This window comes from Nestor notabilis, unplaced genomic scaffold, assembly GCF_000696875.1.
Source record: "Nestor notabilis isolate BGI_N333 unplaced genomic scaffold, ASM69687v1 scaffold650, whole genome shotgun sequence".
In the NCBI taxonomy this organism is placed as follows: Eukaryota; Metazoa; Chordata; class Aves; order Psittaciformes; family Psittacidae; genus Nestor; species Nestor notabilis.
The window spans coordinates 98,399-113,591 of NW_009910408.1; the positions used below are offsets into that span (position 1 = coordinate 98,399).

General features: G+C 38.3%; 1 protein-coding gene across 1 annotated transcript in view; it reads right to left on the reverse strand.

The window, feature by feature from the left end:
• Nucleotides 1-1,597, reverse strand: part of LOC104401987 (ubiquitin-conjugating enzyme E2 E2) — a gene marked incomplete at its 5' end in the record, with an annotated part of 38,271 nt that extends 36,674 nt beyond the window's left edge. Inside the window, one exon of the mRNA XM_010009745.1 lies at nt 1,465-1,597. Coding sequence (XP_010008047.1) covers nt 1,465-1,597 — 133 coding nt within the window. The remainder of the gene's footprint in view (nt 1-1,464) is intronic.
• Between the last annotated feature and the right edge of the window lie 13,596 nt (nt 1,598-15,193).

Consider the following 15,193-nt stretch of genomic DNA (forward strand, 5'->3'; position numbering starts at 1 on the left):
AGCTTCCCTAAACTTGAACACTAAAAGTAAACGAAGTTAGACCATCTCTAATACTGCTATACTGACCCACCTTTAGGTCACTGGCTGGGAAAGTCCAATTAACAGAACAACAGCTACTTACTTTGAATTCACATGTCTCTTTTTTAAAACTTTTCCTGATAATATCAATGTTAACTACTACAAATATTACTACTGTGGCATTACAGTTCTGTTTATAAACACTTCTCTTTCAACAGTGTACTCTTGGTAATCAAGTAAGAATCAGCTATTCTCTCTTTTGATCCAAAACCTTTCTATTACAGACCAGTGTGGCATACCAACTGTTTCAAAAATGTGTCAAAAGAAGGTAAATATTTTTGCTTCCATAGCTCCTCTCGGGGAGCTGTTCCAGGCCCTCACTCTCCAAGCTGGCAACATTAACAATTCACTGCTTTTCACTTTGCTTCATAAAAGATAGGCCCATCAATTTATTTGATTCTATTAAGAGCCCTGCAGGTTAAATTTTCCCAGTTTCCGTTCCTGTTAGTGAGTATGTGTGTTAAGAATTGCACTCAGTCTTCCAGATAAGGTCTTACAAGTGTCACATATAAGACATCGGTAATTCCTTATCATTATGGGCAATGTCAGAGGATGCATTTTAGGAATATGTCTTCTTTTTAGATGCATTAGATGGTTGGTTTGAAATAATCCTGTGACCATCCAATAAAGCCCGATTTTGACACCCTCCCTCAGCAATTATTACTACTGGTTGTCAGTGACACTCTGCACTACCACATGTAATCCCATTTCTGGTTATCCAGTCTTCATAATCACTAGATTTTTCCTGTTTGATATTCCAAGCCTACTCAGTCGTGGCTATGCCACCTTCATGTTATTGATACAGTTCTATGTTTCTGATTAGTGTCATTATTGACAGCTTTGGAAACCAATCTGTAAGGAATTCTGCAAATCTCATGTCTTTCACTCTGGTTTCTTGCCTATGCTGCCGTATTTCCACATTCTTCCAGTAAAGTGATGTAAGGCAATATTCATGAACAATAAATAGTGTATCTTGCATCTGCAGAAGTAATTTATATGGGGTAGTGCAAAAGATGCATATTCTTTCAGACTGCCACAGACCCCTGGTGAATGATATGGGTCAACAGGAAAGATTAAGTGCTTACAAAGGTTGCAACTCAAATATAAACACTTTCTCATTAGAAACGAATCCAGATCAAATAACTAACTGCTGGAAATTATACAACCATTTGCTAAATAAATCCATACCCCTCCAGCTAAACTGGCAACATGCAGGCAAATTTTAGGCAGTTATTTAAATTCTTTCCACCAAAATGCTCAGTTTAAATATTCATTATTGCCTTAAAAGTTTTATGTTTCATCCTACAACGATACACCAACATACACACACACACAAATATCACAAGGAGAGCACTCCTATCAGACTTCTAGTATCTTCCTACTAACCTTCGGTGGTTTAAAAGGATAGTCCGGTGAAAAGGTAATGTCAAGGAAGAAAACTCCACCTTCATATACAGACCCTGGAGGCCCCAGTATAGTTGACCTCCATTCATAAATGTTGTCTCCTTTGGGTCCAGCACTAAAATAGAAAACAAAAATATAACATAATAACTACATACAGTCAAGAATATACTGCATCAATTATACTCTATTGGTAGTACCGCTGGTTTTGCAAGTTAAAAGTATGTATCTTTCATCACTACAAGTTAAAATTGTGTATCACATTTATTAAGTTAGTCCTGGATAAAACATGTAACTGATGTCCTAAACTCTGTCAGTGAAGTGATATATTCAGCCAGGAAGAAGTATTAAAATCACATTATAAATTATTCAAATAAGCACAGAAAAATTCCCAACTGTCTCATCTCAAATATTTTAGTGGGCAGATGTGAAGTATTTACAGTGCAAGGATAACAGAGACTTTGCTGAGATGTCTTGTGACTGTCTTGCCTCAGAAGCCATCCTATTTTCACCTACCTCTTCATCCACCTACTTCATCATTCAGTAGCAGTTTAATTACACACATTATTATACAGCACAGACTGTACTAAAGACTGAGCAGGGTACAAACAACCTTGCAGATGTACTTTCTAAGTTACTAATCCAGTCTCTACTACAGAAGGCTGCTCTTCTCTGCAATTGTTACCCTATCTTAAAAATATAAACAGAAAGCAGGTTAAACTGTTGGATTGTGTTACAGATTCACAGAATTGTTAGGGTTGGAAGGGACCTCTGGAGATCACCTAATAGTCCAACCCTCAAATTCGAAGTCCTTGTTTAAAAACACAGTACTGAAACAATATTACAAGATATTACAAGATAATCCTGTATGGGAAACAAGAAAAATCTCTCACCCACACGGTCAATTCCTGAGAAAAACAAAATTAAAACCTAATAAAAGTTCTTGGGCATGACCCGTCCAAAGGCCAACACAGCCTCCTTTCATTCAACATAATGTTACTCAGGGTGGCCTCTTAAGGAGTATGAAGGCTTTTTTTCAGTACACAGTCTGCTGATATCAGTCACTGGTAGAGGACCCGAATCTTAATTAGGATCAATCGGGATGGTAACTTCTAGATACCTGATTAATATTTTTGAGAGGAAGTTGGGGCTGGTATATATTTCAAATAAGCAATGTGGTATTGTCTTAAGGCATTTCTTGTGAAACAATTCTTACTATGTTTGCAATAAAGATTTCCACAGCAGGCAGGGGTTTGTGAAATAACCCTATGCGTAGAACAGATGAAAGCTCTTGGCTATGCTCCATGCCTCACAATGTACCCAAGGCATACAATTATTATACGACATCATGTCATGTTCACTGCTTAACTATTCATTTTGTTCACTGAAAGTTAATAAAACCCTCTTTCACCTGAAATTCCTTGGGCTCCCTTCATTAAAACTTCTGACTGCATGATTCCCTGCATACAACTGCATGACTTAGTGCTGCTCGGTGTACTTCATTAGTCATGGTACCTACATCAATTTTCTATAATAGCTGTTAATACTTCTTGGCTTTCTAAACTACGTGATTTCTTAACAAAAATGGGTTACAGACTATAACATTATGGAACTTTCATTTTCTATCAGCCATAATAACAAAACTAGCAATTGTTTTAAAGATAAAATCTGGCTTTTTAAGTGTCATAATAGCAGAAGTGTTGCCATCCATATTTCACAGTGTCTATAATACATCAGGTTGCTAGCTGCCAAACAAATTTAATTTACCCAGTTCTCAGTTTGCATTAACCTTTGAATAATAAAGCACAGCTGAGACTGCTGTAAGAAACAAACCAGAGAATGAATAATTAAAACCACCTCCACTGCCTTTAGAAAGACCAATCCTGAGTCAACAGGGAAGGTTTAATTGTGACTGAACTAGGTATTAAGGGTCTAATTGAACTCTTTATAAGCCCAAACAAATGTGGTCCTGCATCAGTGCTATGGTATACAAGGTTCACAGAAAATAAAACCCTTACGAAAAAATCAGGCAATTAGTTCAAATAGAAAAGACAAGAAGCAGCAGCAGTCTAAAGCTTGCATAAAAAAGCACCCGTAATACATGAAGGAAATCCTTTCCCATTTTCTGCAGAAAAACGTTCTAATACTTGGAGAAGCAATGACACAGCTGATGCCAGCAGGTTAGAATGGAAGTGATATAAATGTTGATCCCAGAGAAACAGTTGGAAACAGCAAGTAATGAAAGCAAGCCCTGGCTTTTTAAACCTTATTTAGCCAGAAGGCGATGGTTGGCCCTTTTTGGGTTTGAGGGAGGCTCACTTTTTTGATTGGAACATTCTCTTACAGTGTCATTTTCATAACATATATTATTTTCATTTGTTTTGTCTATTTATTTAATTGCATTAACATTTGAAATGAGCAGTCATTAATTAGAATAGTTGGAAAATGCTCCATCTGCCAGTTGAACTGTTTCGGCACGTCCAGCTACAAGCCCAGCCTGATCACATTCTGAGGATGCTGATTAACATTAATTGAAGGTTTTCTTTGCAAATGAGAGATGAAGCTTTATTAAGTATTATTATTAATTTGAAGAATAGCTCAAATTGTATGGAGTGGGGGAAGACTGCTGTTATCAACGTTGCCAGTTAGTGTGCTTGCTGGCAGCAAGGCTGTTCAGCCGATATAAAATGCTGATCCACGTGCACAGGCAACAGCTGGTGTTAAGGGCAACAGCGTACAAAAGCGAAACGTTTATTCACTTGTACATTAAAAATATAAACGGTTTGACAGGTGTATATCTTTGTTTTCCTTCTTTCCTAATTGTTAAGCCTTTTAGTTATCCATATTATTGGCAACCAGAACGACGACTCATAAGGCTTCACCAGAGAAAGTTCCCATATGTGCAAGACCTCAGCCAGAGCCTTATTCTATAAGGTTTGTAATGCAAGAGAATTTAATTGCCCTTCTCCTACATGGATATCTGCCCGGCACACTGAAGCCCAAATGTTTTACGTTCAGTATGGTTTATATTCCAGCTCTATTAATGTTACTGGCAACCAAATGACAGATCTCAAAGAAAGCAAACCAATCATCTCAGTGCCTGAAGTTCTATTATCTCTGGAAGGACAGATAGATGTGCACCCACTCGGCAAAGGGCAGACTAAATCTGTCTTGAACTCAACTGACCCAGAGCCAGAGCATACTCATGCTGCCTGCTACCAACCTACTGCTAAATCCATCAGCGTCAGGGGGGAAATGGTGGTGGCTGTAGCAGCTCTAGGCAGAAGTGGCTGAACTGAAAGTATAAAGTGGTCAGGAGAAGGAGAGGTCTGCTGTCAGACCCACAGCACAGTCTCCCAGTTTGAGCCCTGATGAGCCTTGGCGACTGCAGGATGAAGCAATCAAGGAGCCCAACGAGAAGCACACAGTACTCCCCATGTTTCCAGTGTTATCTCCCAGGCAGAATTTGTAACATAGGACCAAGGAGGTGCAGCTGAGCATAAAGGCCCTGCAGACTTGAAGTTACCAATGGCTTGTCAAGAGCTAGCTTTCTGCTGTCATTGTTACCCCATAGCTCTCAAGACACTCCACAGCAAACTCCATTCTACCCACTGGGGAGGCCTTGCTTGCTGGAAAAGCTGGGTGGATACAGAGCCAGCCTTCTTCCTCTTCCAGAATGACATCAGTATGGGCGTATGAAATTCAGGACAAAGGACTCACAACATGTAAAGTGGTGTCCTTTTTATTTCACTCTCCTTTGCCTCTTCTGATATACTTTACTTCTGCCACTGCTTCCCACATGCCTACTTGCAGGTGAAATGTTTGCACATCAGTTAGTACCAAAATACTCTAAATGCTGCTATAACTGAATTAAATTTGTTTTAAATACGCTTAATGCACTGAGTATTTTCTATTCCCTCAACAAGTTTTAGGCAGGCAGACTTGCTGCCAAAAAGTGCTTGTCCAGTACAACGCATTACAAACACCATGCTTTCCCTGCAGTTAGAATATCTTAAAACATCCTATTTAAAGTAATGTATTAGGAGAGTTGTATAAAACAACAGCATCTATGAGACATACCACATGAAAACTTATCCAGAGAAGTTATGAAAGTACAGCCCATCTTTAGTTTTGTCAGAGCTGTGATTTGTACACAAATTTACTTGATTTCTAGAGAATAACTCAGAAAAGGGTAAATACAGAAGGTAAAAAAAAAAAAAAATCACCCTTGTCTATCAAGTAAACATATGGAATAAATTAGTCAAAATAATGTTATTATTTTCTAATCTAACTTACACATCTTGATGAAAGGTCACATGCTTCCCCAGTGTCTATAACTAGAGGTAGCTTAACCTCATAGTGTGCTTCTGGTGATGTAGAAAATGAAAACTAGTTCTATGCCTCCCTTTCCATTCTTGGTCTCAGCCTTGCTGGTATCCACCTTTAAAAGTGTAACTGTACTCTCTAACACAAGGGAAAGGCAATCCTGTCGCACAAACCAAAGAAGTAAGAAAAGGAATTGTTACTTAAATTTCCTTCTTGATCCAACACATGAACTATGTGTTGGGGGAAGTGATCAGGCCAAATAAAAAAGGAAAGCAAGATGGTCAGGAGGCCTTCGCATTCCTCAGGACTCAGAAAGAAATAGAAAGATTCTTCTGTGCTGGGTGAGTTTAAGTTAATTTTTATCCTCATCCTTTATAACATGGTAGAATAAAGCAGGATCAGGATATTATACTAATACACTACACTTTCCATGGTATTGTCTATGGCAATTCATTCTTAAAACTTCATTGTCTAATCTGAATTGCCTCAGCAGACAGAACTGGGATTCCCCTGGCCTACATACAGTCATGGAGGAGGCACTCCCATCGGTAACATATGACAGCAAAAGAAGAGGGATACACTCAAGTTGCTTCTTCTTCCTTTTATTACATGGAGCCTTTACCATTTAAGAGATTTCTCTGAGGAGAGCAGCTCACCACAGAATTATCTCTGTTTGTAAGTATTACAAGACAGTTTCTTGCAATCCCACTTCTCACACATCTAACAGTTATGCTGGAGCAGATCCTGCCTCTCAGCTGTCCTCTGTGAATGCCTCTGGGAAGCCACTTGCCAAGAGGGTACAGTGGATACAAAAGTGTTGGAATATTGGTAAAATAATTTAAGATCACAGCTGGTGAGGGTAGAGGATGGATGTGACAACCAAAAGATTGCAGATTCAGCTTTCAGTCAGATACATCTCTTGAGAAGCTCATATGAAGCCTCATTAAAATAAACCCAGTATATACCTCTGCTCTCTGTTTAGAGCTTTGTGCCAATACTGAAACTGGTCCTAAGCAAAAGCGTTGCTTTGGAATGTACCACATCTTGTGGCTGTCCCCATGCTTGGGAGCAGCACGAGACCAGCAGTGGGGCTATGCTGGCAAAATGGATGGATAACCTCAATTTGAGAAGAAGTCACCAGGTGCTGTGAGGATGCTAACATCACCAGGTGACTCAGACCCACTCATCCCAGCCCCATTCAACAAAATGCATTGGGAAGCATTGGCACTGCAGCCCTGTGAGCTACTGCTGTGTGTCTTTGGAATGGATACACGGTGCCAGAAGCACTGGTTATCTCTTGAACTTCTTCTGCTCTTCTCCCACTTCTTTCTCCTCTCCATTCTGGAAGCACACCTGATCCACCACCTCATATGCCTTCACCCTTTCTCTCCCTTTTTACTGACAATTCTTCTTCACGGAACCTGTATTTTCTATTTTCTGCTTAAAGGTGATTTCTCTCCCACCCCTTCTCTGTATGGTGATAATTCATTGCTCCTTCATCATGGTGGAGCTGTCCTCCCTTCAGGTACATGCAGATCCTCCTCCCCCTAACATGCCCTTTCTTTTTCTCTCATCAACAGCCACCAACACATCCTCCTATTTTTCATCTTTCTCCAGAAAGGAGGGGGTGGAAAATAGTGCAGGGGAATTTTATTACAGTACAGCAGCTACTCATTTTGTTTCTTTCCTATCCTGTTGCCCTTCTTCTGGGATGTAGAAAATGAAGAGCAGGCAGAGGGGGTGCTGCAGCAACAGTGGCACAGGAAAGGGAAGGGAGTCACAGCTGCCTGCCCAGATGCTACAGTGATATCAGTAGCTACTTTTATAAATGTATGTAATAAACAGTTGCCACAGCAGCCAAAGGAATACATTTCTACAAAACAAAAACAAAGAGAGCAGTGAGCACTGAGACTGCCCATGGCAATGGGCACAGTTGTATAGTTAATAACACCTCTGCTATGCATAAAATTAGCAGGCTAGTCTCCAAGCAGTAAAATCAAAGTACAATTAAAGAAATAAACCTCTTCAGAATTAGAGATAAGTGCTTACTTCAGGTATAATATTGATGACTTAAACTCTCATCAAAGAATAAACCCTCCCCAAATTTGTACCTTTGGAATGCATAACCTTTTCTTAATTTCTGTTTTTCCCCAAAATCTGCTGAACACTCCTAAAATCTTCCTTTTTATATATATATATATGTATGTATATATATAAGTTATCCTCATCTCAATTCCTTCTTCTTGATGGTGCAAAAAGTGCCTTTATTAAAGTCCTGGAACATGCTCATACTTCTTACTAGTTATAACCTAGACCAAAGCTAGAAACCGTTCAGCATTAAATTCGAGGCCCAAGAGATCTGAATTACTCTAAGAAAATTAACAATATGTATACATTTTTAAAGAGATGTTCATTTTACTCTTAATAGATCCTATATGTAGTGAAAAAGCTTGGCTTTCTATGCTTTAACAATCTAACACTCAAATTTGGGTCTACGCTAGATCCAGTATATTTGGTCAACCTGCAATATTACTGGAAATTTATGTCTTAAGTGTGTTGGAATATCAATATAATTAGATGATGTAAGAAAGGTTTCTGAGTAGGTGTCTTTCGTTAGGCTTAATTCTTCATAATGGAAACTAAGGGTGAAGTGACTGGATCACTTGTCACTCAGAAAGGCTCTGGCAAAAAGACGAACTTCAGACAAATCCCATACACCCCTTAGTTTCCATTACAGAGAGAGAATCCAGCTGATAAATTTGGATCAGACTTTCTTCCAGTTCTTCCAGTTTTCTGATTGAGACCATCTTTTCATAAGAAACTTAAAAAAAAAAAAAAAAGAGTACTTTTAGGCAAGCAGTAAGAGGAGGAGGATATTAAGACATTTTCGAACTCATGCTACAATTCCTTCAAAGTTGGTACATCCTGCTTTTATCGAGTGCTTTTTATTGAAGCCAGTTACCATTTTCATCTCACTATGGAACCAATATGTCTGTGGTAAACATGATTGGAAGAATATTTAGGAAAACTGATCCCAATGAGCTGTCAAAGGAGCAGTAATGTACTACAGGATAACACTAGATACTGCTTTTTATGCTTATTGAGAGCACTTGAATTCAGTATGGTATGGCACTTTTTTACTGTCAGTCTTCTCTAGTTTTAGCAAGGTGTCACAGAGGTCCATTTATCACTCAAAGCAATATGCAGTTTAACTTCGGGGCTTCCTGCCACTTCATTTCTTGCAACAAACCTGCAGCACACCAGGCCAGCGTGCCAGAAGTCCATATGAGGAATATCCTTTTTTTCTTCTGATTGACTTTCTCTGCCTTCCTGTCACTGGAGCCATTAAAAATCATTGGCTGAAGCTGCTGAAGCTTTGTTGTGTTAAAACTGAGTAAGTTTTAGCCACAGTAAAAATAACAAATAGATTAAGATCAAAGCGAATATCACTTAGTTGATTTTATTATTCACTTCTAAACAATACCACTAAAAAGTATTAAAAGCATCCTAGCACTTTAGCAGACTGGTATTATTCAAAGAGTACTTTGATGCTGTTATTCTTTAAGGTCCTGTCTTCAGAGTGTTTCTGAGCTAGAAGCCACCATGGAGAGAACTGCTTCTTAATGCACAAAATAGTTATTTATATTATAGTATCTACAGCAATTTATTCATTGCAAACACCATTACACAGTGTATGATCACAGCATGCTGAGTATTCACAATGAGATTTTAAAAATGGCAATTTTGTTAACTATTCTCCACTTTGTTCAGCTGAACAAAATTACATAAAACCCTCCACAAGAAGACCCTCTTTTTTAGTGCCGAAAACAATCATTTGCCTCCTATTACACATTTATAGGCTTGATTCCCTTTTGACACATCTTTTGTTTCTTTTTCTTTTAAAGTAATACCACTAACTTTAGTTCCAGCTCTTTTATACCACCAGAAATGGACTGTGTAGTTTAAATAAGATAAAATATTTATCAGCCTGATTTGCCTCTATAGCAAATTATATCAAGCATGATCTGTAGCCTTATTTTAGCAAAGGAGGAAAACACAAGTAACTACGAATGAAAAACACCACAAGAAAAAAATGAATAGACTGTCTTGGGACCTTTTAATATGACCTCCAACCTTACAACTTGCCAAGTGATATTATTTCCATGTTAATCCTAATTTGCTTTTCCTTGATTTTTCTTCTTTCCCAGGATTACCATTTATTTTTCAGAACATAACTACTTTTTAATTTCACAACATTTCCCCTTATCCAAAACAGCTGTAATTTACTCTTCAATCTTTTTTAAGTGAAACAGACACACAACAGTGGGGTGGCACCATCAGGCACTATATTTTTAAACCCTAAATCTAATTTAAAAGTCTGAGATGACTGAGCGCAGACAGACAGTACAGAAACTCCATAGCTGCTGGAAGATTTAAGAGGTGTAGTAGGAAAGAAAGTATTCTTTAAAATAGCATTGACTTTTTAGTTTCTGTGGAAGCCTCAAAAGGCAATGCAGGAGAGAGGTAGACGGGGCGAAAGCAGACCAGCTCAAACAGACTAGAAAGACGACTTGTCATGAGTGTGTGCAATATACCGTAAGCTTTGGATTTGAAATCCATTTGACATGTTAATTTGATCACTTATAAAAAATGATTCTAAACTCTTGCTTTTAATCATAAATGATGAAAAATGAAAAAAACCCACCAAACCCAAACAAAAAAAAAACCCACAACACAACCCCATGCACAATGTATTACCAGTGAACGGGTCAGCTGAACTCCGGCTAATGTCTCCTTCACTTTCTGATGACGGACTGATGATTTCACGTAAGAATTTTTTCAAAGTCTTAACCACAAAAGACCTCTACAGTACCTTACTTTAAGAAATATTAGTGTAAAGATAGTTGGCCATTTCAGTAATTGAGAATGACTTAGGATTATTTCTAATACATGTACACACACATTTTCTGATTGTTATGAATACTTCTTTAAGGCAGTAATATTTTTCAATGACTGCATATTCTCTGTTCCTCAGAAAGCTGGTTTCCTGCATAACCACTAGTCATTCTATCTTTCTCCTACTTGGAAATGATTTATCCAACTGCCTATAAAAATGTTTGACTTGCTCAAGACTGTCCTCTTCAATAATCCTGTCTCCAGGCACTTGTCTAAACCGGAGCCTGGAAATTTTGACACCTTATGGAACAAGAATAATTCTGCATCTTTCTTTTTTTTTTTTTTCCTGAAGGGGCTCAATTCTGAGATTTCCTTTTGTGATGTTTTAGAGTCTTCAATTTCTACACATAAACTGCTTGTAAAGCTGTCCCCAATATTGAGGGCAATCAATGTGAAGAAAATTTAAAGAAGCTAATGTTTACAGAAAGAGGTATCTCAAACATACAATACGGCTGTGTTACCAGCAAGTCTGTTCTTCTCCCCATCCTGTAAACAGAGGAACAGGCTTGAATACAGACTCTCCTCATTTTGGCATGACATTCACACATGCTTACATGTGAAATGCCTGCTTACACAAGGAAACAACTCTGTATTATGGCACAGATTAACTAACATGATGTTAAACACATTATAAAACAAGTCATTTCCTCCTGAGTAAACAAGTCTTTAAAGCCAACAGGCACAGAAAAAGGAAATTTGATTCTGAAATCCATGTACTTCAAAAGCAGATTCCTTTTATTTAGTCAATTTAGTTAAGAGGCTGTCTTATTTCTCCAGATCTCTGGTAATCAGAAGAAAACATGTGGAAATTACCGGCAAACAGACACATTTTCACAGCCTTTTTACTTCACTTGAAATCATTCTCTTGCTTCAAATATGGAGACCAGCCATAGGTCCGAGGTGAAAGAAACCTTAAAATGTTTCAACTTTTGATTGAGACTGATTGCCCTCATTGCAGGCTACATTCTGACTTATCCAAAGAAAACACCGTTTATAGGCAATTTTCTTTGCAGTGCCTGTGAGGACTGAACAATTCATACCACTTGACTGACTAGCTGAAGTAAACGGGGATCTGGCAAATTCTTGAGGAGTGTTTCTGTGAGACTGGCACTAAGAAATGTGGTTTCTTCTACTGCAGTAGGATATTGTTAAGATCTTTTAACGTACTCCTCTCGATCCATGCCAGGGTAAATAGAAAATAAAATATACTTAAATTTCTCATTTTTCTACCTTCATGATCTTCTCCTAGGATCTTCTGGGAGAGCTTCTGGGGCTGAGGTTAGGAAGAGGCATACCTAGAACCAAGCTTTTTGTTCTGAGGTTGCTGGAAATCGTCTCAAAGTTAGGCCTGAAATCACCAAGTCAACTTGCTGAAACAGTCCTAGAAACTGATTATGCCACAGACTTCACTATAAGAACAGGGTTGTTCTAATGTGTTTTGCAGTAAAGGTAATTTTATTTAAGACAACTGAGCCTACATTCTTCTCAGTACACAAACCTCCCCCGTGCTCCCAGGTTCAGGACTGATGATTAGAGAATCCTTGCCTATAAATGGCTTATTTTCATCCCTTGCTTTATTCAAGAGCATTAGGATGAGAAGATGGAAAGTAGTCCTGGGAAGGATGATGGCAAAATTGGTTCAAGAAAAGAAGGACGCTCACTTGTCAACTGAGAGCTACAATGAAAGTGTACGGCTGGAAGAAGAAGTCCTCAACCTGTTTCTCAGGTTGGGAAGGCAAACAACTGATGTGCAGATACCTGCCTCTGAAAGCAATCATCACTTTAGAGCTGGATTTGGAGAACTTGGAGCTCTGTAAAATCCCACTCAAGGTTTCAACTGCTGTAAGCCTCACACATGACCTACTCCAGAAATGATGCCTTGTCTAATTAGAATTGACATTTCTAATTAGCAGGGGAGACCATCATTCTAACCTTTAAGTCATAATCAGTGTTCCTGTCGTACAAGAATGAGACTTCACATATATATGTAAGACCTGTTTTGTTTGGGGTTTTTTGGTTTTTTTTTTTTGGTTTTTTGCTTGGTTGTTTGGTTTGGTTTGGCTTGGCTTTTTTTTTTTGTTATAATCACAGTGTATGTTCCTTATATCAAGATATAATACCAGCAACAGTTAAAATTGCCATTACAATTTCCTTGGCAACAAAACTTGGAATCCTTACTCACACAGATGTTTTTTGCATGATAAAAATTACATTTGTGCTATTTTCTTTCTCATTTTCAGTTCCAGCTCATCTCCTTGGTTCAGCTGCCGGTGATATCTTCTCTCATCATTGTTTATTCACTTGCTATATTACTAATTGTATGCATTAAGTGACAAATGGTCAGTGTTTGAGTCACAGCTATCACCATGAGGAGAACCACAGAACATTACACTAGTCATGCTGATATTCACAACGCAAAAATAACATGTAGTTTAACCTATGAACACCAGAGTTATATTACTTATCTTTATCATGTGTTACTGCTTATCTTTATTATCCTAATCATGCTTGTTTAAGTCTTGTGTATTCAAAGCAAACAGCTGGAGCAAATGGCTATGAGCTACAGAAATGTTCATCTTGTGGTGTTTGGGTTCAGCACTAGCCTAGATGGCTTCTGTCCAAATTGCTCATACTTGGAGGCTCTTTGGTGGTCTGCATCTAATGAATAGGGTTTTTTACAAATCCATTTCTTAGCAGACAAATGTCCAAAGTCCTAAGAATAGCACTGCTGATTGCAGCCTTGCTGGCAATGCCGACTGGATGAAGGAGGAAATATTCTTTGATTGCGTGTGTTAGCTCTTGGTTGAGGGCCTGAGAATGCTGTGGGAACACATGACAGGCAGCTGCCTGTCTTATTCACAGGTTAATTAAAAATGTATCTGCTAGCCGCTGTAATGATCAGTTAGGTGCTTCTTCACAAACACCATCTTTGGTGTAACAGTTTTAACAGAAAAAATGTCCTGTTTTTTTCTTATGCAGATAAAAGGCATGGTGGAGATATTTCAAGCCATATTACTGTTTAATAACTTGGGTATGATCAAACTCAGCAATGGCTCACCTGTATTGCTTGTGATAATTTAGCAGAGATCTATTCACCTGAGAAAGATTTAAATATACCAGTTTATTTATTAAGAGGAAGAAGGTGTTCCTCTCTCAGATCATATCGAATCACAACAGTGCGCGCATGTATTCTTGTCACAGTTTCTGTACTTTTACTGGTTTTTATGCCTTCAAAATAATCTTTTTTAAAATTAATGCACTTGCCAATTGTACATTCTGGAAGGGAGAGCATCCGTTTCCTCACAACTGTATGCACAGCCTTTTGAAGAAAGTGTTGTTTATTAATAGTAATATGTTTTTCATAGCTTCACAATTTCTTAGCTAATAGGGTAAAACAATTTTCCTTTCACATTCTCTGCATACTGAAGAGACAGATGCAATTGCAAGAGACTACTTATGCTGAGGGCAAAACTTAATACTGCTTAATGTGACTTAATGACTAAAAAATGTGTATCATTTATAGATGACATCTTGTACTCTGCTAAGATACTATTATGGTCAACGCGTACTCTTCCCTGATGGTTAGTAAAAGGATTCGGAATTAAATCTGCTTTTATTTTACTTGTTCAAGTAGACACACTAAAAGCAACTGAGCTAACCACATGAGTAACGCAAATGGGGTTTAGTCTTTGCTCCTAATCTTTTTCTATACAGAGGCTCACATATAGCAATATATATTGAAACACAGAAGTGGGAGAAAGGGAGAAAAAAAACCAGGTCTGAAGAAAGGCTACATAGACATGTAAACACCTCCAGGAACTCTGCTTAATAAGGCCAACTACTTTCAGCTATCACTCCAACGCCCATGACAATCTTTGCATGAAAGCATTGCTTTCTGCCCCAGGCAACACTATCAAGTTAGTGCAGTTCCCTCAAAATACATAAATGCTGTATTTAAAGCTAAATGTATAGCATATGGAGGACTGGAGCTGTGCTTGGGAGAGCACCCCCTCACCCACCCGAAGGCACTCAGGCATGCCAACAAACATCCCTACAAAATGTGGCAAATATGACAGGGGAAATGTCAGAATACGGAAATTTCCTGTAGATTTTAACTCATGTCAAGAGACACTCTTGTGTAATAAAGATATGACGGGGTCCACAACTGATCTTGAATTACCTCAAGACACGATGTACACATGGGAGTAGTCAACTTGGTGGTGTTAAATACATGAGCACTGTTTCCCTTATGGGATACATTACTTAGTTTTTCCTAAAGATACAGAAGAGATTTACATGTTTCTTTGCCAAACTAGGTGTATTCAACCCAATGCAGAAAAGCTGTGAGTGACTGGGAACTTTCCCAACTTTCCTGGGAAGCAAAGGCTCAATCCTGTGCACTCAAGAGTTGATCTGGTGTTCGGTGATACCA